At 56.2% G+C, this 22,056-nt stretch overlaps 7 protein-coding genes across 7 annotated transcripts; 1 reads left to right on the top strand and 6 right to left on the bottom strand.

Moving 5' to 3' along the window:
- Window positions 1-1,322, bottom strand: PHYSODRAFT_321069 (hypothetical protein; the record flags this gene model as incomplete). The annotated part of the gene is made up of 3 exons (XM_009516213.1): window positions 1-360; window positions 432-658; window positions 734-1,322. 3 exons carry the CDS (start codon window positions 1,320-1,322, stop codon window positions 1-3), a joined length of 1,176 nt encoding a protein of 391 aa, XP_009514508.1.
- A 1,508-nt stretch (window positions 1,323-2,830) lies between these two features.
- PHYSODRAFT_471172 (hypothetical protein) lies at window positions 2,831-3,518 on the bottom strand (the record flags this gene model as incomplete). The annotated part of the gene is made up of 2 exons (XM_009516212.1): window positions 2,831-2,934; window positions 3,023-3,518. 2 exons carry the CDS (start codon window positions 3,516-3,518, stop codon window positions 2,831-2,833), a joined length of 600 nt encoding a protein of 199 aa, XP_009514507.1.
- A 718-nt stretch (window positions 3,519-4,236) lies between these two features.
- PHYSODRAFT_553859 (hypothetical protein) lies at window positions 4,237-7,053 on the bottom strand (the record flags this gene model as incomplete). The annotated part of the gene is made up of 4 exons (XM_009516211.1): window positions 4,237-5,761; window positions 5,839-6,085; window positions 6,158-6,554; window positions 6,648-7,053. 4 exons carry the CDS (start codon window positions 7,051-7,053, stop codon window positions 4,334-4,336), a joined length of 2,478 nt encoding a protein of 825 aa, XP_009514506.1. The 3' UTR covers window positions 4,237-4,333.
- A 1,042-nt stretch (window positions 7,054-8,095) lies between these two features.
- Window positions 8,096-10,408, bottom strand: PHYSODRAFT_469938 (hypothetical protein; the record flags this gene model as incomplete). The annotated part of the gene is made up of 3 exons (XM_009516210.1): window positions 8,096-8,572; window positions 9,017-9,290; window positions 9,777-10,408. Coding segments are annotated over 3 exons (1,383 nt in total), but the record flags the coding sequence as incomplete, so codon positions are not given.
- Window positions 10,409-13,456: 3,048 nt separating this feature from the next.
- Window positions 13,457-16,998, bottom strand: PHYSODRAFT_308616 (hypothetical protein; the record flags this gene model as incomplete). Its single annotated transcript, XM_009516209.1, has 6 exons — window positions 13,457-13,690; window positions 13,766-13,895; window positions 13,972-14,093; window positions 14,157-14,201; window positions 14,277-14,378; window positions 14,470-16,998. The coding sequence occupies 6 exons, from the start codon at window positions 16,996-16,998 to the stop codon at window positions 13,457-13,459; spliced, it is 3,162 nt and encodes a 1,053-aa protein (XP_009514504.1).
- Window positions 16,999-17,343: 345 nt separating this feature from the next.
- On the top strand, window positions 17,344-18,255 carry PHYSODRAFT_308607 (homebox and aldo/keto reductase domain-containing protein; the record flags this gene model as incomplete). Its single annotated transcript, XM_009516208.1, has 1 exon — window positions 17,344-18,255. The coding sequence occupies one exon, from the start codon at window positions 17,344-17,346 to the stop codon at window positions 18,253-18,255; it is 912 nt and encodes a 303-aa protein (XP_009514503.1).
- Window positions 18,256-18,427: 172 nt separating this feature from the next.
- PHYSODRAFT_284072 (hypothetical protein) lies at window positions 18,428-18,905 on the bottom strand. Its single transcript, XM_009516207.1, has 2 exons — window positions 18,811-18,905; window positions 18,428-18,732 (listed from the first exon to the last, which is right to left on the bottom strand). Exons 1-2 carry the CDS (start codon window positions 18,857-18,859, stop codon window positions 18,521-18,523), a joined length of 261 nt encoding a protein of 86 aa, XP_009514502.1. The 5' UTR covers window positions 18,860-18,905; the 3' UTR covers window positions 18,428-18,520.
- Window positions 18,906-22,056: the final 3,151 nt, after the last annotated feature.

The following is a 22,056-nucleotide window of genomic DNA, read 5'->3' as shown; positions in this document are numbered from 1 at the left end:
CTAGTCTTCTGGCGAGATCTCGAGGATGGTGGGGTTCGGCACAATGTGAGCATCCTTTGAGCCTGCAACCACGCGGCCGACTACCCACGCAGGCATGCCATCCAGCTCACGCAGTTCCTTGATGAAAGCGTCCGCGTTCTCTGCCGGCAGACACAGCAACAGACCGCCAGACGTCTCCGCGGCGAAGCCGTCCAGCAGCTTGAACGAGTTGCCGATGGTCTCGTTCACCTTGACCATGTTCTTGATGATTGGGAGCGTGTGGAGCTCGAACGACACGTCGCCCAGCTGCGACTTGGCTTGGTTGCGCGCGTGGGCAAGGATGCCAAAGCCCGTCACGTCAGTCGCTGAGTGGGCGCCGTACTGTACGAGCAGAGAGAGTTTTAGTTTAGCATCGTCTCATATCAACTGATCGACTAATCCCTCCAACAAACCTTGTGCATCATCTTGGCAGCGTTCAGGTTGAGACGGCTCATGGACTCGGACGCCATTCGGAACGCAACATCGGCGTCCTCCGGGGTCACGACCTTGTCCACGCGGTGCCAGCGCTCAGGCTTCTTCTTCCACTGGAAGAGGTTTACAGCCACCTGCGTGCCGAGCGGCTTCGTGAGGATGATCACGTCCCCGACCACGGCGTTCTCCGGGCGGATAATTTGACTCTCTGCTCAACAAACAGCCAGTCAACATGAGTACTGCAGACTTGCCACCGACTTCTACTGCGACCTAGAGCACCTACCGCTGCGCACGCTCATGGCGACGCCGCCGACAATGGGCCACGGGTTCATGACCGTCTGGCCGCCCGTGACGTTGGTCTGCGCGCGCCTGGCCAGGTCGTTGAAGCCGCGGATCATCTGCGTGGTGACGACGTCGCGCTGCTTCTCGCTCATGTCGCGGCACACGCCGAGGATCATGAGCATGGTGTCCACCTCGGTGACGCCCATGGCGTAGACGTCCGACAGCACGTTGGCGCAGGCGATCTTGCCCTGCACGTACGGGTCCTCGACGCTGGGGAAGAAGAAGTCGGTGGTGGACACGAGGTACAGGTCCTGGCCGTGCGAGATCTTGACCACGCTCGAGTCCATGCCCGGCGTCTCGTTGGGCTTGAGGTCGTTGGCCAGGTTGTCCAGGTAGCCGAGCAGCTTGGCCTGGGGCAGCTTGCAGCCGCAGCCCTTGAGCGCGCTGAAGTTGGTGAGCACGAAGTCCGACTCGAGTCCGAGCTCCACGGGGTCGAACGCGGCGGCGTCGCTCGAGGTCTGCGGCGCCGTCGACGGCGACGAAAGCTCGCGCTCGATGAGCTCCTTGGTGTGCTGCGCTGCGACCTCCATGCTCGGTGCTCGGTGCTCGGTGCTCGGTGATGGATACGCTGATGAAGTGAGAGACGATGACAGGCAAGAAGCTGGGATGCGATTGGTGGATTCACTTTAGTGACATGGTTGTTATTTGGTGTAGTACACACAAAAGCAGAGATCTTTAAGAGACGCAAACGAGAGAAATGAGGAGAACGAAGTATAGACTTGGTAAAGGTGTATGCACGTGCATGTATTTGTTGGTAGTAGTTATTACTACCAGTAGCTAGCTTTGGGGTCTTGGTTGAACGATTGTGTTTATGTCGCTTGCGTCGGGCTCTGGCCCGGGCTCGTGCGGCGTCTCCGCGCCTTCAGGACGCAAGCCTTTTGCTCTTGCGGCGCCCTCGGCCAGGGAGGGGTGTTGTCGGGCGGAGCGCGCGGCGCACGCGCGGGCGGGCTGGAGACCGATACAAGCTGGATTAAATATGGCGGAACCAAGTTGGGCGGAGAGGGGTTCTTCTGAGAGGCGGGCGGCGCCAGCACGGGGAGACTGAGGTCAGAATTCCGTCATTCTGGGCTGGTAGAAAAGGAGGGGGAAGCCCCCGCGCGCTGCGCCGACCGCCGGCGATCGACCCACCGACCAATACACTGACGCGCCGCAGAGCGGTCTGCGGCGCTTGTTCTAACGTCCTCTGTCGTCGGGCGAGAGGCTTGCTGCTTCGTTCAGTGCCGGCGAAGCGTCGTGAGGCGGCTTGGGGCTCTGCGCTCACAGCTGCCGGCGGCAACAAGACTCGGCGACGACGTCCAACTTGGCGCTCGTCTGCAGAGCGGGGCAGCAGCGGCTCCCCGGGCCGCGCGCTGCCTCGGCGCTCGCAGGAATTGCGGTGGTGTGGCTTAACACTTGGAGTCTCGAGGGCATCGCAGTCGTGGTAGCAGTCAGCATCTTTGGAAATGAAGCCTTGCTGCCAGGTCAACCCACGCTGGCGCCACGTCCTTTTGCCTCGTACCGTAGGGAACGTGCGGAGAAAAATCCACCGGTCGTTACCAGCACTCGCAAACCTAGAATGCGCGAGTGAAGGTCGGTCCTACACGTAGCCATCTGTCAAAGGGCAACTTCCCGGACAAGCGAAAGAATCCACTGCAATATCCGGCTCGGCTTCACAACGCAAAGTGTCCTCGGCTTCACCACAACGCATATGAAAATGGACCGCTAAATGCATCAAAATGTTATATATTTGCGAGAATAACCCAGCAGTCCACCCTAGCGTTTCAAAACTTGGCTGTCCTATTTGACCGCCATGAGGATCGCGATAATAGCCACGACCACCAGCAGCGCGAAGATGCCGATGCAGATCAGCTTCGTCTTGGAGCACTTGCAGAAGCCGCGCTTGAGGTTGGCCTCCCGAACGTTGCGCAGCGCGCCCTCCGTGTTCTCCTGCGCGGCGGTCGTGTTGTCCTCAATGTCCACTGCACAGCACAACGCACCGAGAGCATCGAACGTCAGCTCAAATCTCCCTCGGCACAGCTATTAACAAAGCAAAACAGCATCACGCACCGACGATCTCGCCCTGGTCCTGCACTAACCCGTCGACCTCCTGGTAAGCCGCGTTCACCTCGTGCAGCTGCTGGTTGATCTTGATAATGTCCTCTTCTCGTCGCGCCAGGTCTGCCATCATTAATAACAAGCACAAAACCGATAAGTTCTCAAGTGCCGCGACTGCGGCTGGGTCTGTACGCACCGTCTTCGTTGTAGGTTGTGACGTTGGCCTGGGAGTAGATCTGGTCCTCGTTGTACCCGTCGAAGCCCGCCGGCTTGTCGTCGTCGTCGGAGCGGAAGGAGAGCGACGACTGCCGCAGGTTGGAGACGGCGGCCCGCTCGGCCGCCAGCAGCTTCTGGCACGTGTCCTCGAAGCACTTGAGCTGGTTCTTGTAGTCCGTCGACAGCTTGGCCACCTGCGTCTTGCGCGCGCGGCCACCCGCGGCCTTGGCGCCCTTGTCCAGCTCGTGCAGGCGGCGGTTGATCTTGGCCACGAGCTTGTTGCCGCGGTCCGTGAGCTCCGTGAGCTGCTGGTGGTTGGCGCGCGAGTCCTGCGGCGTGCCGAAGAGCGTCATCTTCTGCGCGATGGTGCGCGTGACCTGGTTGAACTGGCCCACGGCCTTGGACGTCTCCTGCACCAGCGCGTTGTAGTGCTCGGCCTCGCCCATCTTGGGCGAGTCGGCCGACATGTAGCTCATGGCGGGCGGGCGGAGGCGATGGAGGCGAGGAGGAAGTGCAGACCAAGCGGCAGGAAGCCCTCGAGCTAAATTCGGGTTGTGCGAGGGAACTGTATTTGGCCCCGCTGTCCGGTGGATTGTGTCCCATGCGCAAGACCGGGGCATCTGAAGTTCACGTTTGACTTGTTCTGTGTATGGCGCAGGAAGTGGGGACCGGTACACGATATCCAGCTTGCACCGGCTGGCTGTGAGACAGACCCGCACTCGTCGTGCTTTGCCGTCTGACCCCATCTCTGACGCCTGGAGCCGTTGGGGGTATAATTGTGTGGGGCTCGATCACAGAGCGTTTCGCCACCGCCGGCCCCATGAATCATGGCATGATGCTGTCGGTCGGTGTCCGAAGAAGCGCCGCACTTCAGATATTACGGCATGCGACATGCGCTATATCGCTGATTGGCTGAAAAATCGAACGCCGTGGACGCGACGCGTCCCTTACGTTGAAGTGGTCCCGTTGACGAGCATCGGCGGAGGCGGCGGCAGCGGCAAAGAGGCCCTTGTGCTCCAGATCAAAGCTAGCCGACCGCACCTTGGCCACTACATCGCCATCAGGGTGCAAACAGCGGAGCAATGGAGGCGGTGCGGCTTCCGCCGCTCTCTTTCTGTTGTCAGTGGCTTGTCTGCAGTCCAGACGAGTTGAGCTGAGTCACGTTCACGTTCAATGCACGAATACTGAAACGCAGCCCGAAGCTCTAATGCCCCTCCACCTGTATACTTTTCCCTGCTTATAATTCGCTTAGATAGAACTCTCCACCCGCCTGCCCCACCACGGTCTCTCATCACTCGCGAGCCACATATACAACTTCACCAGCGGTGGGGCTGCTTTTCTCTAAGAACTTGGCGGCTGCAGCGTCACCCACTGCATCAGGCACCATCGAAGACGACACCAGCCTTACGTCGGCCACCGACCCTCCGAGCTCGTCGAACACCACCAGCACGTTCGCCTGGTCCTTGACCAGCCAGTCCCGCGGAACGTGATAGTATCGCTGCACGAATTCGCCCTCGTCGTTGACGAGCCAGTAGCGTCCGAGATCGTGGCCGTTGATATAAGCGCGGCCACGCGTGAGCCCAATGCAGTCGAGCAGGATCGAAAATGGCTCACTGACGGGATCTGCCTCTGCTGGCAGCTCAAACGCTGGGTAGGAGAACGACGTCCAGTACCAGCTCATGAGCTGCCGTCCGCTAGCAACCACACGGGGAACTGGGGTCCACGGCACTGACGACAGCCATTCTGGTCGATAAATCTCCAACTGCTCGCCAACAAGGGTCGGGTACATCTCCCACTGGTGGCCCTTTGCCAAGTTCTTGCGTCCAACTCGAACCTTACCGGTCAGCCCTTTCGTGTGGTTGCTGCCGAGCGAGTAGATCCCCAAACTGACCGATACGAGCTTCAGGCTGTGCTGGCGAGTGACGTCGATATTGGTCGGTAGGGAAAACCTGAACTCTTTCGAGCAATTGCCTCCCGGATACGCTAGGTTTCTCTCACCAATCAGCCAGCCGTCGACAAAAGCAATAATACTGGACGCCTCACACGAGGTCACTTTCACCGTGGATGCGTCACTGTCGATGTCAATCGGAGTGTCGGCAGGGTCCACAGTAAACGTGGTTTCGTACGTCAGGTAGTCCGATCGGTCCGCCGTCAATCGAAGCTGCTCCACCGGTCGTTCGGCAACGACGCGCCTCCTGGGTGTAAGCGACGACACATTCAACTCACTCCAAGTTTCCCATTGAAGGGTAGCTGCCTGCACAATTGGCGTGTACGCCCGATGCACTGTACCCGGAAACGACTTACGTACATCCGCTGTGTTGAAGAGAAGAGCTCCATCCTTGATGATCATCATCGAGGTAGGCGCCAACTCGTATTTGTTGTCCCTGAACACAACCGTCACCTTTTTGTCGGCCTGATTCTCCAAGAATGCAACTTGGTTTGGTCCATCTTCCGCGCCATAGATAAAGGCACGCTGCTGGAGTGACGAAGCTTCTGCTGTTTCTCCGTGTGTCGGTGCCAATTCGTGAGGGTGCAGTAGTTGGCGGTCATTGCGCATTAATATATCGTTGCAATCAATCAACGCTTCATGAAGCTTGCGCAAGTGAGATCGCTTGGGTTCGTTGCTGAGACCATCGGAATGGAGATTGACACCGTCAGCATACTTGGTAGTCACTCCTGCTGATGCTGCTCTGCCAAAATTGTTGCCTCCATGATACATCTGAAGCGACACATCGGAGTCACACAAGTCAGGCCACCACCAAACTCCATTGTAACTAGAAAACGAATAGTACGCACATAGTAATTGTGTGCGGCACCACCAACCGCGAACCATCGAGCGACAGCGTATGCCATGTCTTCGGCAGTGCGTTGATCATTCGGCAAGGGGTTCTTCTTATCCTTCGCCCAAGTCTGGAACCAGCCCTCATCCTCCGTCCATACAAGTGGGTCAGAGGGGCGTTCCTTCACGTGTTTGACTGCAAAGTCGACACAGTCGTTGCCATTACACGACAAGATGGTGTTCTCGGCTGCATTCGCGTAGCACCTGCGCACCCCAGCCCAACAACAGTTTATCAGTGATCACCGACATCGTGAATAACAATTCGCTGGGACTTACATGACCCAGGGGATCGACGTGTCGAGCCTCTTGACCAGATCTCCACACCACTCGACATACTCGGGGTCGTGCATCGCGAACTCGTTCTCGATCTGCGCCATGATGATCGGCCCTCCATTCTTGGCCAGGAAGGGCCTGGAGAGCTCCACCATGTACGTCACGAACCTCTCCATCTCCCACTGCCAGGGTGCGTTGCTCGACCTGACTTTCATCCCTGGGATCCAGTTCAACCACAGCGGCAGGCCCCCATTACTCCACTCTGCGCACACGTAGGGGCCGAAGCGCACGTGCAGGAAGAGCCCCACCTCCGCCGCCAGCTCGTAGAACCTCGTGGCGTTGGCGTTCCCCGCGAAGTTGAACACGCCGCGCTCCTGCTCGTGCAGGTTCCAGAATACGTCTGTACCGTAGCAATCAATACAGAACAGAATAGAACACCATCAGTGACTATACTACCGCAGGCAAAGTAGAGCACTCTCCCCGGCCTACATACACATTTCGATATGGTTGAGTCCGTCCCTCTTGGCCGCGCGCAGCAGCGTCTCCCACTCCCCCTCCGAGCTGCGCGGGTAGTGGATGGAGCCGCCCAGCAGCAGCGTGCGCCGGCCGTCGATCTCAAAGCCGCGCGCCGAGTACGAGACGCTGTATCCGGCCTGGCGCTTGGCCGCGTCGATGTCCTCGTACGTCATGAACTGCGCCTCGGCCTGGGCCTTGGGCAGCAGCAGCGGGTTCGACACGCGCAGAGCGGGCGGCCGCACGCCCACGAAGCAGGCGACGAAGAGCACGACGGCCAGCAGCGCCACGTCCATGCGCTGCACACGGCGGCGCGCCCTTGCGGGGGGCGCCCTGGGCGCGTCCACCGGCAGCAGCGCCTCGTAGTCCGCCTCAGCTGAGAACATCTTTGATCAGTGAAGGAGACTATCTTTCAGATACGGGGATTCATGTTTATGGCCAATTGGTACAGTGTACCGATTTAGACGATGATTGCAGTGTTCACACGTCACATGTTGAAGTTGCCTTTTTGATGGTCGCTTGACGCCAGCTCTGCAGCACTTGGGCGAGGAACGCCCTGTGGCGCCGCAGGAAGAAGGTTTTGCACTTGAGGCGCTGACGGCGGGCTGGTAGTTGGGCCTGAAGCGCCGTGATGCCGGAGCGGAGCAGCCGCTGCCTGTGCGCGTGACGTCGGTGGTGGGCCACCAGTTCCTTCTTGAGCCACTGGTCCGTACACACGCTCTCCCAGTGGCTGAACCACGCCATGAGATCGCGATGCCGGCGTTTGGTGGCGATAACCTGCACGCCAGCTCGTCTTCGCGCTTGCTCGACTGCTATTCGACGCCACTGGTGGAGTCGTTGACGCCGCTGAGACTGCAGAGTCTTCTGACTCAAGACGCGCAGCTTCTGCTTGAACGCGGTGAACGCCCTCCACTGGTAGAAGCACTCGTCCGCGACGCTGCGGAAGTACCGACAGCGGAACGTCTCGACCTTGATCTTCAGTTGCTTCCTGTGCGTGATGTGGACTCGGAGAGCGCCGATGCAGCGTCTCAAGAGGTGCGTTCGAGCAAAGCCATCCGCCTGTATGCGCTGGAGCTTGCGGTACTTGGCGACGTCAAACCACTGCATAACACGACCCCAGTACTTCTGCTGGTGGCACAGCTGCCAGTGACTGCATGCGCACTTGATCAGACTGCGTTTGCGGTTGCTCTCGGTACATAGAGATCGCAGCGTGGCGACTACGCGGTGCTTGCGTCTTTGGACGAGCTGAGCTTTTAGATGAGATTGAAGCTGGATTAACTGCTGCGTGGATTGTCGTCGGTTGGCAAGCGCCTGGAAGCACCGATGCAATAGCGTTCTGTGGTAATGGAGTAGCGCTTGGCGCACAAGAGCGCGCTTGCGTCTCCAGTACCGACATCTTCCTTTCCAGAACGCAAAACTCTTTCTTGTAGAGAAGCGGTCACGGAAGTCAACAGCCAGTAAGATCGTGTCGCGCTCTTGTTGCTGCATGGTCACCCAAGTCTTCCACTTCTGCCACACGTCCACTTTGACGAGGTTGGCTCTGAACTTCATCGCCCCACGCAGTCTGTCGTTCAGCTGCTTCCTAGTCGTCGCATAGCGCTTCCAAGCGTCAAAGTGCGTCTGCGCTTGGAAATTTTCCTGGTAGAGAAACATTCTTCTCACCTGGCGCAGCACGTGAACCTTTCGCTTCCACAAGGTGCACATCGTGCGAAGTACTTTGGCGGTGTTGAACGCTCGAGCCATCTTGCTCTGCTTCCGGTCACGCACGGATATTCTCCAAGCGTTCAATGACCTTTGTTCCAAATGAACGCAGTGAAAAACCCTCGCCTGTAGCCGCTTCTCGTTCATGGACTGCCGCTGCTGCCAGAACGTTTTCCACCGACCAAACGCGTCTTCCTTTTGATTCTGCTGAAACACTCGCGTCAAATGGGCGTATCTTGCTCGCCACAGATGGTAGTCTCGCCAGCGCTGGAAGCTCGCGGCCAGCGCCTTGTCATCTCTAAACCTCTCCGCACGAACAATACACTCACGAGCTATCTTCTGCGCATCTCGCCAGTAAAGAAGCTTGTCGAGACCACGCACCAGACGTCTCCTGCTATAAAACTCCGTGGCTTTGACTTCGTTGTGGTGTTGCTGACTCCACGCTACAGCTCGCTTTCTCCACTTTCGGATAGTACGAGACAGCACGAGCACTCCAGACTTTCGTAGCTGAGCTTCCTGTCGAATTAACTGTAGTTTCCTGAGCTCCATGAAAGCTTTCCATTGGCGGAACCCCATGTGCGCGAGGCGATGCAAATTGCAAGATTCTGCCAGTTCTTTGTTATCTCTCTTCTCTTGTTCAATCGAGACCAGCTTCTTCCACGAACCAAGAGACTTTCGGAGAAGAACTTCAACCGAGTAGTAGCCCAGAATCCACACGAGCTGCTTCTCTTTTTCGTGCCGGCACGCGACGTACATCTGCCAGGCTTTCCAGGTCTTTTCTCGCAGGTTAGACGCTTGGAATTCAATCGCTCTTGCAACCTTGGCTCTCTGTTCAACGCGTTCTCTTACATTATGATACCATCGACGCAACAAAGCCGCCTGCGAGTACTCGAGCCGTCGGTAGCCCATTTCCGTGATGCGTCTACGCCAACCGACCACACGACACCAGCGAGACCAAATCATCCGCAAACACGAGACCCGATACAAGGTGTCACTCTTGTTCTGCCGTCCTTGAACGCATCGCTTTGTATGCGACCTCCACGCTGAAAAGTGTCGTCGTTGGTGATTGGTGTCATGCAGTTGGATCGCCAACAATCGCCGGTGTCTCTGCTTGCGTTTGATACCGACGAAGTGTTTCCACCGTCTCCACAGAAATCTCACTCCATTGATCCGACCGAACATCGCCGCTCTCACGACAGCCTGATGGAATTTCACCTGCTTGTTTAGGCGAACAACAGCCCGTTTACACAGGTATGCGGCATGGTGATCGTCTGCACGACGCAGTTGGGTCTGGTGATCATGGCGCTGTGCAATGTACGCTTTCCATTGAAGGAAGGTGGATCGGAAGAGGTTGCTCCGCAGTAGTTGTCTGGTCACTAGAATGTTGCGCCGAGCCTTCACAACGTACGCGCGGTGTTGATTCCAGCGAATCCAGACTTTCTGGAGAAGCAGCTTCCTACGAAACGTGTACGCGACGATGTAGAGCGTGCGCTTGCTCCGATAGCTCTTCCAGTTTTGAAACACTAGGCGACGAACAACTCGTGATCTGTGCTCAAGTGCGAGATTGAGCTGCCGTCTCTCAAATGCACGGAGCTCTGCAAACTTTTGCCATCTCTGGAACATCCGTGACAGCACTTTTCGCTGTCGTAGTCGAGTTGCAAACCTCCTCTTGGATACTTTGTGGCGAACGGCGTCGTTGTAGCCCTTCCATGCGCGGAAACACCGAGTCAACAATCGTTTAGAGCGAAAGCGAGAAGCCTGCACCTTCATCAATCGATTACTGGATAAGTGCTGATAGTTCTCATACCATTGACACACCGCCTTTGAGAGTCGTCGCGAGTTGATCTGCCTGACAGCGTGTGCTTCTTTGTGTCGCAATGCGGATGTTTTGAGCCACAAACTTTGCCAGTGGAACATCGCTAGACACAGAAGATATCCGTTGTAGAATTTGTTCGCGGTAGCGACTTGTTGCCGACGACGCCGACGTTCATGACAAAAGTCTGACCACTGCGTGACTCGAGCTTGGAGGCGTCTTTGCATGAGCGTGTTTCGCAACCGAGACGTGTTGAGCCTACGCTGGGCTGAACTTCGTGTCTCTCGATTCCAGGTTTGGAGAACTTTCACCAGCAAAGAGTCCTTATACGCGGTGATAGCCAAGTATTTCTTCTCATTTGACGCCCGACGGGCTTGTAGAAATTCAAACCAGGCGTAAAGCGAGCGACGCTGCAGAGTCTTCATGTGAAACTGAAGTGCGCCCCACTCCCTCGCTCGATCGTCCGCCCTCCGCCGCACAACCATATACCAAGCGTGCAGATAGCGTGCCATTGCCCTCTTTTCACGAACGTGCTGTCTATAGCGGAAGAGTTCTGATTGACGTCGGCGCTCTCTTGCTGCCATGTACCAGCACTGCAAGGCCCTGGTCGATATCCGACGAAAGTAGTGTGACAGTGCCTTGCTGTCTGCTCTCCGAGCTCTAGCTCTTCGATGCGAGAAAGAAGACCACAGTTCTACCGCCATGGCGTATCGACGTTCACGATAGTACTGAGTCGACACACTCATGATACCCCTCTCTTCTTTACGCTCTCGACACACGCGCTTCCATTCCACTAGTGACAGTCGAGTCAGCTCTTGATCCAACTTGCGAGTGGACTTGCAAACACGAACATGAACCATCCACAGCCTGAAGAGAGACTTGACTCGATGTCGAGACTGTTTCTTTCGGAAAAGCTTCACCAGCCGCTTGAAGCAGCGCATTCGCAGAGTAACTCCGAGCCACTTACTTACCACGCGATGGAGCAGAGCGGCTTCATGTCGAAGGCGTTGCTGGTCCACAATATTCCTTCGCGACACCTTGGTTCTGCTCCATTCGTGCCAAGCTTGGAAATGGTTGGCAATGGTCGTATTCCTGCGCTTCAGCTCGCATGACGACGCCATCGCTTTGACGTGCAACCACCGCATCCAATGAGTCACGAGACCTTGCAGTAGGAGAGTATTCCAACGCTTTGACACGACAATTTGTACGGAATGAAGGTGTTTGGACCTCGCTGCTTGCTCCCGCCAACTACGAACAACTCCGCTCAATATTCTCGTATCAACTGAACGCTGAAAGGTTTTCAGTCTTGCGCTTTTCTGCCCAATGGTGAGCCACAGTTCAAACGCTCTGGCCGTTAGTTTGCGTTGATGCCACCGCGTTGCTGTCCTCACTTGGCCTCGTCGACTTTGGTTAACCTTAACAGCAGATCGAAATGCTTGAACCCCGATCCTTTTCACGTTTAATTCATAATATCGACGAGCTTCGTCCAGTACATGCTTCCGATCTCTCCTCCACTCTAGAAACTGAATCCAGGCTCTAACCGCGCGCCGTAGAGATATTCGATACCGGAAAAAGTCTGCTAGTAAAACGTGGCGTGAGCATTCTTCCCTTCGCGCCATAAATCGCCTCCATCTCCTCAGTCCACCGGATAAACCGATTCGCTTCTCGTGGTCAATTGACAGAAGATAAAGTGGGTCCTCAAAAACAGCGTCTCTCCACTTGCGAAGCACCGAGAGCTGTACGTTGCTACGGTAGTGTGCAATGGCATCGGCACTTCTCCATCGTTCTCGTTGGGCATAACATGTCCCCTCCTCAAAAGATCGGAGCACCAGACGCAAATGCCTTCGATACCTCTTCGCTGTGAACTCACAGCACTTCTGCGTCTGTAAAACGCATTGATGCCAGTGCTGAAAGCCACTAGCCTTTAGTTGAGCTGATCTGGCGTCTTGTCGCCGACGGATCTCGCGTTCAACTCTGCAATGGCGTTTCCAGTCATAGAACACCCGTTGTTTGACGGAGGCCCAGTGGAACCGATCGGCATCTTCGAGTCGCTTTCGTTGCGACTTGCAGATGTCACTGCCGCGTTTCCACGCTCGGATGAAGCTCTGTAGCTGCTTCTGGCGACGGAAATCCGTGGCTCGTACGAGTTGGTGCACGCGTTTCTTTCGTGACCGATCCACGCTACCTTTCCACTGGCTGAAGCACGAGTAGATCGAGCGCAGCTCTGTTCTAAATTGGCGACGCCTTTCCTCGGAGCGTGCGGCGACCAAAACCTCTTTCGTTGCAGTAAAATCCTTGCTCTTCTTTAAGCCTGGCTCATCAATGCCATCCTGTGTCATCTTGGTCATTGCACTTGCTTTGGAATACTCGGGCGAACTTCGGTTGTAGTTCCGACTGTTCTCTGTCTCCTCAGCACTCGACCGACCTGTATGGCGCTTCAGGATCAGGTTTCGTCGTGGCGGGGGCAACCCTTCCATGTCGTAACTAGCGCGAAGCGGTTTGCTTGGTCGAGAATGGCGGTGGATCTGCTTCGCTGACCGACGAAGGGCGAAGACCACCCACTTCCACGCCGAGAAGTGCGACTCGATCACTTTCCTCCTCCAGTAGAACAAGGCAATGAACATCTGCTGATCGTCCTCGTCCATTGTCGTCACGTACACTTCTTCGGATTCCTCAGCTCTTGGTGGCGACAATCGTTCGCCTGGTACCTGTGGCCGAAGGAGGGATCGCTTGGAGGTCGAACGCGAGGGCTAGACTCAACAAAGGCAGCAAACTATCAGTAACGCTTAGGGTTGCAGTCTACAGTAGAGACTCTCACGGTGAAGTCGCGGTATGCACCCGCTGGCATCGGGTTCCTCGCTCTTTCAGGCTGACGACCGTACACCTACCAACAACCCAGTACGATAAATACTAACGACAAGGTATTACACTAGCTGAAGCAATGAGAGCGTACCTTTCCTGCGGTCTTCTGTCGCTGCATTGGGTGAACTCGGGCTGCTGCCCCTCTGCGGTACGCTGCTGCGCCTTCATCGTTCGACGACGACTCGGATGAAGGCGGAGAGGAAGAAACATCAAAGTCTGCTTCTTGTGGGTACCGGTGAAGGTGCCGACGTGGGGACGTGGTCCAGCTCGTAGGCATCCTGGCCGTCCGTCCCTCTTACCCCAAACCGAGCTGGGACTTACCTACTAAAGTCCCCAACCAGTCGACTGGAAACCATGAAACGACGTGCCGCTTCCAGGCGCCGGTAACGTACGCGAACCAGCCCAATCACTTATCACTTGGTGGTTTGTGCGAGGTACCGCACGTACACGCCCTTGTACACGAGCTCGAATATCTGCGCCTGGACGTCGTCGTAGATTGTTTGCTGCAGTTTCTTGCCGGGGGTCGTGATGGCCTTCTTGATTTTCTTGCGCTGTGCCGCTGTAATGACTTTAATGCGGCGCGACTTGATGTAGGTGAGGTACGTTGCCACAGCGCGTGAGCGAAGGGTTTTGCTATCGAGTCCATCCTGTGTACATCAAACATATCGTGGCGTCATTAAGAGAGATTAATCGGAAAGAATTCCAGCTTCTCAGCGGCCTACCTCTTTGAATTCCTCGATCGAAATCCAAAACGTCACAAGGTCTTCAGCGAATTCCTGTCTTGCAAACGCTAAGAAGGTGGCTAAGCCCTCGGGGTCTTTCATCATGAGGCGTCGAAAGCTCTCCAAGTGCCTAGAGTGGACAATAAGCAGCATTAGATTTTGTGGTCGTACCCCCCCCCCCCCCCCGATTCAGCCAGTTAACGTACTTTTCGCTTTCGTTGGCCAGTTGTTCAAGACGCCTCCTCTCCTGCTCCATCTTCTCCAGTGTGACAAGGTCCTCCTTGCCCATGTCGGCCATCTCCCGCTTCGAAATGAACTCGTCCAACTGCTCTCGGATTTCTTTCAGAAGTTTGTGCGAGGTCGGAAGTGCTCGTACACGAAGGCTGTGCACGTGGCGGCACGCTTGAACTGCCTCGTGATAGCGCTCCATCGCGTCCTACAATACAATACATACAACTCCGCTTGTCAAGGGTGTATCTCTACCAACATTGACTACATGAACCACGCTTACGAGGCTTTGAAGTAGCATTACAGTAGCCATGAGGGTGTCCTTGTGATCAAGGGGTAGCACGCTTTCAAACAGTGAAAGTGCTTCTTGCATCGTGGTGATGCACTGGTCGTGCTGAGTTGTCTGCTGTTGTAGGGAATGAAAGAGTGCCAGAAATTTAGTTGGCAATACTTCTCGCCACACATGTGCGCCGTACCTGAAGGATGCGAGCCTTGCCGATTGCGACCTTCAGCATGGTAGGGTGAAGAATGCCTAACGAGTCTGTGACTAGTTTATTCACCTGTGCCAGAAGCTCTCGAGCCTTGTCATACTTCTTTTGTGTAGTATAAAGTGCTGCGAGTTCGAGCTCAGCAGGCTGCGAGTACACTGTCTCTTCTCCTGCTTGAGCTGCATGCTTCGCGGCGGCGACTGGAACGTTAATTTGCATCTGCGAGATGGCTTTCTCCTTCGCGATCCGCTGTTTCCGCTGGTACTTCTCCACCTCCGGGTCAACTGAACTCGGTGACACAACCGTATAGGGAACAGGATCATCCCCGAGTATTAAGCTCCGCATTTCAGCGACGCAGTCAACACTCTTCACGACGGCGTACTGAAGGGAGTTCTCCTGGTTCGTTTGGGCCACTACTAGGCGTTCGTGCCCTACATACAGCTCCGGAGTCAGCTCTTCGTACTGATGATGCCGTCGATGAGCTAGCTCATGCAGGCGCGCATTGCATTTATCACACAGCACCTGGTCACAGGAAGGACAATGCTTCCGCCCTCGACTCTGTTGGCAGTTGTCACAAGTAGGGAACTTCAGTCGACCGGCTGGATCCGATGGTAATGGAGCAATCAGTCCGTTCCGGCGGCCTCGGACTCTTGCAGCCAGAATGCGCGCTCGTTCCTTCTCGTACAATTTCAGCCGATGTTTGTCTCTCTTCAGCGTTTCCTGACGAATCCCCCACTTCCGAATAGCTGGATCGTTGTTGCCTTGCTCCTCACTTTCATCTTCGTCTTGGTCAAGCTGTACACTTGCCGTCTCATCAACGGAGCGGCTGCTGTCATCACTTGCACCTTCGAGACTCAGTGAGATGTCCGCTTGTGCCAACGAAATAGAGTACTCGGATTTCAGGAAGCTCATGGAAGGGGCGATATTTCCTAGCGCTAGCGCAGGGATACTGTTGTTGTCGCTATTACCACGAGCACGGTGCTTCATTGTGTATTCGATGGCAAGGTCCGGGTGGTCATAGGAATTCAGATAGTAAAACGCATCATGACCTGAAAAGTCCCGAGTCGACAGGCTGCAGCCAGACTTCATTAACAACTCCATCATGGCGACATCGCCGCGTTTGCAAGCAATCATCAAGGCGTTGATTCCTTCGCGGTTCTGGTGGGTTGCAATGCAGTGGCTCTTGAGGCAAAATACGACGTCGGCATACGTTCCGCTACTGCAGACAACTAACAGAGGCGTGTTCCCCTTGGCGTCTTCGTAGTTCGGACTGAGCTGGAAATCTTCACTCGACAAGAGTTCTCGAATCCTGACCAGATCAATATTGTGCATTACCTTGTGCATTTCCGCCCTTCGTTTCTGCCGAAGCACTCGGTTCGTTGACAAGGAGCTTAGTACTTCGCCGTCCTCCTCTTCGTCTTCAGCTTTGAGCTGTGCCAGCAGGTTCGCGCTGGCGATAGAGCTATTCAGAATCGACACAATGGCCGAGTTTCGTAGCTGAATGGCCCAGTCAAGTGCCGCTTTCCCGTCGCGATCCCGAAGCTCTTTACTCGCTCCGTAGGCCGACAGAATCCGGAACAAGTCGACGTTTCCCGAGATTGCGGCCTGAATGAGCGTCGACCTGCCAACAGCGTTCACCCCGTCGACATTCGCTCCATGCTCCAGTAAGGCTCTGAGTATCTCCTCGCGACCTTTATCAGCAGCTAATAGGACGGCGTTGATGTTGTTCTTCGTCTCATGATTTAGGTCTACCTTAAACTCGACCAGAATACTCAAAGCAACGATGTCCCCCGTCATGACGACAGCCAGCAGAGGTGTGATGCCGCCTTTGGTCTCTGTATTCGGAGATGCGCCTAGCTCCAGCAATTGGCGCAACACGCGCAACTTTCCCTTAAAGATCGCGACCAGTACAGGCGTGAATCCGTTCTCGCTCTCGTGGTTCAATAGCTCCGGGGATCGATTTCCTGATGACGCAGTGGCCGGGTCGAAGAGAGGCACGAGTCGGTCCCAATGCTGGTGGTAGACTGCATGCTCCACCTTCTTCCTCACACTTGACGCGAAGAACGAGTGCATCAGTTGCGAGAGCTTGTTCCGCTTCGCGGGGAGCGCGTTCAGTCGGATTTTCGCCTCGTGGGACTTCTTCAGCGCCAGCTCCTTCTCCGCTATTCGAGCTTCAAGCAGTCGCAGTCGCTGGAGTCCAGCAGCGCCCGGAGTCGACAGCGAGAGACCGAGCTCCAGCATCTTCTTCCTCGTCCTGGAGATGGTCGCGTACAGCTTCAAGTCCTCCAGCCGCTGAGCCTCCAGCCTCTTTCGCTCTTCTTTGTCCCGATACCAGGCCTCCATCGTGACTGAGAGCTTCTCCTCCTCCTCCATCTCTCGACATCGCGCGGCCAGCTTCTGCAGCTCCCGCTCGCGTGCCTCCGCCTCGCGCTTCTTGCGCTGGAGCTCGCGCTGCTGCCGCCTCACCGCCGCCTTCCGCTTCTGCTCCAGCCGAGCGTGAGCCTCCAGCCACTCCATCGCCTTGGCCCTCAATGAGTCAACTGGCAGCAGATTGACACAGACCAAAACTGCACCTGCAGTCCGTCCTCTATTTTTGCAGCCACTTTGCCACGCACTACCCAAGCACCAAGCAGAGAGCCACTTGATTTCTTCAGGTGCCGAGAGACTAGATGGCAGTTATCGGGGCAATTGGCCATCAAGTGTCCGGAGCCATCCATGAAAGTCTCTCGCGTTGTCCTCATTGCGCTCATTGTGCGCAGCGTCGCAGATTTTCGGGCGCTGGCCAATCAGCGCGCAGGTGACGAGGCACTGCAACTTGCCCTCAGCTCCCGTTGCTTCAGTCCGCGTCCTTCAGTAGCGAAAATGACTCTCCCGATTCGCACCTCCAGCTACCGCCTGCGGTCTCGAGAGAAATCCCAGCAAGCGGACGCGGAGCTGACGGCTCGGGACGCCCCCGTTGACGCGCCTTTCGCCGCATTGCGCCATGAGACACCAGTCGTCGAGGCCAAGCTCGAGTCCGCGGCGCTATTCTCCCCGTCCTCGACCTCGGTCATGCAGGGCCACGCGCTGCTGCAGCTCACGCACAAGCTCATGGCCATGATCGCGCAGCCGGCCAAGCTCCTTGCAGCGCTGGTGGCCGACTGCGGCGAGCGCACGTCCAAGCAGACCTTCTGGCTGCGGGCCACGGCCTACCAGCACGCGGAGCTGCGCGGCCTCGACGACGCGTGGTGCGGCATCGTGGAGGAACCGGATCGGTACGAGCTGGGGCCGACCGACGTGATGCTGCTCAAGGCGGCGCTGTACTACTGGCGGCTGTGGCAGTACGTGTGCATCCTGTGCGTGGACGCCGTGGCCCGCATCGAGGATACGGCGATGCAGCAGCAGCAGCCGCAAACGCAGCCCCGACAAGAGCCCAAGCAGTGGACGAGTCTGCTGCAGAAGCGCGAGGCCCCCTCCATCTCGCCCTCGTTCGAGGACCGGTGCTCGGACGCGCTGTCGCAGGGCATGGTGCTGTCGGGCCCCGGCCTGGCCAAGCGGTCGCGCATCACCAAGCGCTCGAACGAGTTCCTCGTGGCCTGGTTCCTCGCGCACAAGGACAACCCGTACCCGTCGTCGGAGGAGCGCACGGAGATCGCCGAGAAGACCGGGCTGGCCGAGCAGCAGGTGCGCAACTGGTTTGCCAACATGCGCAAGCGCCACTGGAAACCCAACCGCACGAACGCCAAAAAGCCGCGCTGTCTGCTGGACTACGTGCTGCGCCAGACGGAGGCCTGAGCGTCCAATGTCCCTCCCGCGTGTGTGTCTCTTCCTCCTTGTAGCTGCGCTGGGTGCGTCAGCTTTCCTCTCCCCCAGCTCAACCCAACTCAACTCAACGTAATGCACCTGTACGAGCCTGTAGCACCATAAACACAACCACCTCCCTCCATCTCTCTGCGTGAACCCATATAAGTAGTAAGAGTCGACGTCGTCGTACATTTTTCTGCTGGATTTTCATTGAGTTTCTTGCTGTCTACGCGCGTGCGAGGGCAAGTGCGGTCGTCTAGTCCTCCTCGAGCGTGGGGGCCTCGCCGATCTCGCCCTTGACGAACTTGTACTTGCCGCCGGCGCGGAACACGTTCTTGCCACCAGCAGCCGCGGGGGCCGTCGGCAGCGTGGCGGGCTTGAGGCCCAGCGTCTCCTCCTTGAAGGCGGGCGTGAGGGCGGGCCAGGCCATCCAGCCGACCAGCAGAGCTCCGGGGGCGCCCCACGGGGCTGCAACACAAAGAACAAGAGGTCAGAACATTGAGAGGAGAGGCAGCAGAGATGGAGGAATCAGTTGGCAGCACGCACCGAGGCCGACGAGCTCCTTGGCGAGGTGAGTCACGCGAGCAACGGACATGGCGAAGGCGGTGGGGAGACGAAGGAGGTCGAGGGGATCGATTCCGCGGGGGCTTGTGAGTGCGGCTAATCGAGCGGCTGCCAACCGCCCTCGCTCCGATTGGCTGGAATTGCGTCCAATCCGATAGGAGGTTCACAAAGACACGAGCAGACCTGCGAAACCGACTACAAGTTGAAGTGGATGAAAGATAAGAGGTTTCATAGGCGCGGGGATCAGCGCACTACTGCAGCACGCCAGAAGCAAGACGACCCGAGCAGCAGTAGCTTGCTGTCGACAGGGAAGGAATGAGCAGCCCTGAGCAAGTAACTTCGAACTGGCAACTAGTCTTTTCAACATCGAGCGAGAGGAGCTGCCCGACTACATGTACCGCTGAGCTGTCGTAAGCGTGCCTAACATCATAATCTGCCAGACGAACCCTGCTTCGCGTGCTGAGAGGGCTACCGAGCACAACTTTGAAGACACTCTAACATCTCCAGCATTTGTCGGCACGAGCGTGTGTTTAATAGAAGTAGAATGAGGTCAAGGTTGCCACCAACGCGCTGCACGCATAAATTCCTGCACTCGTGCTACGTTCTGGACCGCGAGCAACGGAGACCGCTAGGCGGCTTTGGCATGGTTAAGAACCACCACAAAGAAGGCGCCGCCGCGGATTCTTGCGAGTACATTTATACAAGTTGAGGGTGAGTAGAGAGCACAGAGTGCAGAACATTTGTATGATGTATTTGCTATTGCTCCTACGGTTTTATTTTCTTTGTGAGTAGCGCAAGGTACTAAGCTGGCAGCAAGGTGAAACTTGTGGGGCTTAGTGTTGTATTTATACTGGGATAGCAGTGGCCGATAGGTCATGCTGCTAGGCAGCCCAAATCGGGTTAATTCGCGCCTCGGTAACTGAAGCCAGTAAACTGAGGCCGGTATCGTGGTCCTTTGTCACTGGCTGTCTTTCTCCTGGTGACCCGGTAACTGGAGCTGGTAACTGAGTCCGATCTCGAGTCACTTGACTTCAGCCATTCGCATTCTAAAGCAACCGGCACCTACGTACGTACCTATCCCCCTGCTTTTCCTTTATCTCGCGAACTATTGCTCAGTACAGCCACAAGTTCCCTACACTAACATGGTCGCGCGTTTTTCGCCATAATTCGCCACTATCAGGTTCACTACGACGCTGAACTCGAGACGTGGTTTCGGCTGACTGTTGTAGTTGACGTCGCAGGCCGTGTCTACCTCGGTCTCGCTGATAGGCGCCATGGGACTACAGCTATTGTGCAATTTCACATTCTACCACTAAACCAAGCAGCCGGCCTACGTACCTAGCCACCGCACTAGGGCCCCGCAATGGCTAGGATAGGGGTCTTTTGACCGTATCTGTAGTTGTTTTGTTTTTAGTTTATAGCAGGCTTTTTATCATTACCCATTGGCGTCTCCTGCGCCTGCTTCGCAGCCGCAGCATCTACCTGGTAATGCGATCTGAAAGTAGATACTGTCTAGTAAGTTTGGAGCGGTATGAGGACAACACGAGTTTTAACTACGAAGTACAAATGCAGTAGCTACAAGACCGAATGTGTGACCGCAGGAGACACTTACTCTATGTCTGTAGTATAGCCCTCAATTATATCAAACTTTGACATTGAGCAGACTATTTTTTTTAGAAATCCTTAAATTTCAAAGCTTACGACTACGTTAATGGCCCCACGACCGCTACGTGCGGCGATATTGCAGCTGGGGGGGGGGGGGGGTATACGGCGCGCATCTTGGCGCTAGAAGTCGTGGTCTACAGATAATTTTCAGGGTACAAACAATGCAAAAGAAAACAAAACGCAACGTTAACTATGATACAATATATTCAATGCTCCAGGTTTCTCATAAAGATCGCCCATGAAGCTGATAGTTCTTCCTCTCACTTGCTAGGCAAGAGAGGCGACGAGTAGTTAAGCTTTGAGGTTGTGCTCGCACGCCTTGATAGTCGTCGTAATACTACTGCTGTGGTGAAAGTTCTGGCTGCCCGTAAATTTGCTATCCCAGCCTATGCGTAGCCCTAGTCATGTTAAGTGTTGGGTGCGGGGTTGCACGCAATTGTTTCAGCAGAGCAAATCTCCTAATCAAAATATCAATGTTTATCCAGAGCGTGAAGCATCGTATGAACTTGCGAATCGCAATCGCAAGTTGCGATAGCCTTTTTGAGCCAAAGGCCTATTCTGAATGGAGACGACCGGCACCAAACACTGCGCAAGCCGCGTGCTAGCTTCAGCCCTTGCGTGCTGGTACCGGCCAACCAAAACGAATTGACGAGACCTCCGTTTGATTCGCGCACCGAGATGGATCGACCTCGCGCCTTTTGGGCCGACGACCGCCCGATAATAGATTCTCGAGCTGGAAGAGGATATGCGGCGCTCGACGCGGGCGCTGTTGTTGCTGCTGCTTCTGTCACTGCTCCTGACGTGGATCCGCCCTGTTGTCCATGCTGCCATCACAAGTGCGAGGGTGTCACCTGCGTCGCTGAGTGCGGGTGAGGTTAGCGACGTCACTGTCACGTTCACGAGCGGGGTGGACGTCGATGTGGGCGGCTCCGTGCTGGTCCAATTCACAACAGGGTTCCAGATTTCCAGCGCCACTACAGTATCCGTACTGACTTCAGGAAGCGCCACCACGTTGTCAGTGTCATCTGTCTCGACAACGCCGTTATGGGTGCAAGTCGGGGCTGCCAAGATCTCGGCAGGCGTTGAATTCCAGTTCTTAATTGGAGACGTCACCAACCCAGGAGCTCAGACGACGAAAGACTTTACAATCACCACCTTTGACGCCACCAACGCTGAGCTAGAGACGAATACTGCTGTGCCAGCGGTGACCATCGTAAAGACGACGCTGGCCGGCGCTGCCGTGGCACCCGACAGCCTGAACGCGGGCGTGGCGGGGACGGCCACCGTCGCGTTCACGAGTGCCGTGGGTCTGCCGATCGGCAGCGTGGTCAAGGTGACGTTCCCGAGCGACTTCACGGTGGCGTCCGCGACGCTGTCTTCTGCGACGAACATCGGCAGCTCCAGTTCGGTGGCGGCGGCAGGCTCGGTGGTGAGCGTCACGGTTGCAGGCAGCGCGGTGGCGGCGGGGGCGAGCGTGTCGTTCAAGCTGGACGGCGTGACGAACCCCGGAGCGAAGACGACCGGCACGTTCGCGCTGGCGACCTTGGACAGCTCGTCCAACAT

The sequence above is a fragment of the Phytophthora sojae genome (assembly GCF_000149755.1).
Source record: "Phytophthora sojae unplaced genomic scaffold PHYSOscaffold_1, whole genome shotgun sequence".
Lineage (NCBI taxonomy): Eukaryota > Oomycota > Peronosporomycetes > Peronosporales > Peronosporaceae > Phytophthora > Phytophthora sojae.
Note: the sequence above shows the minus strand (reverse complement) of the source record. Positions and strands in the feature narration are given on the sequence as shown.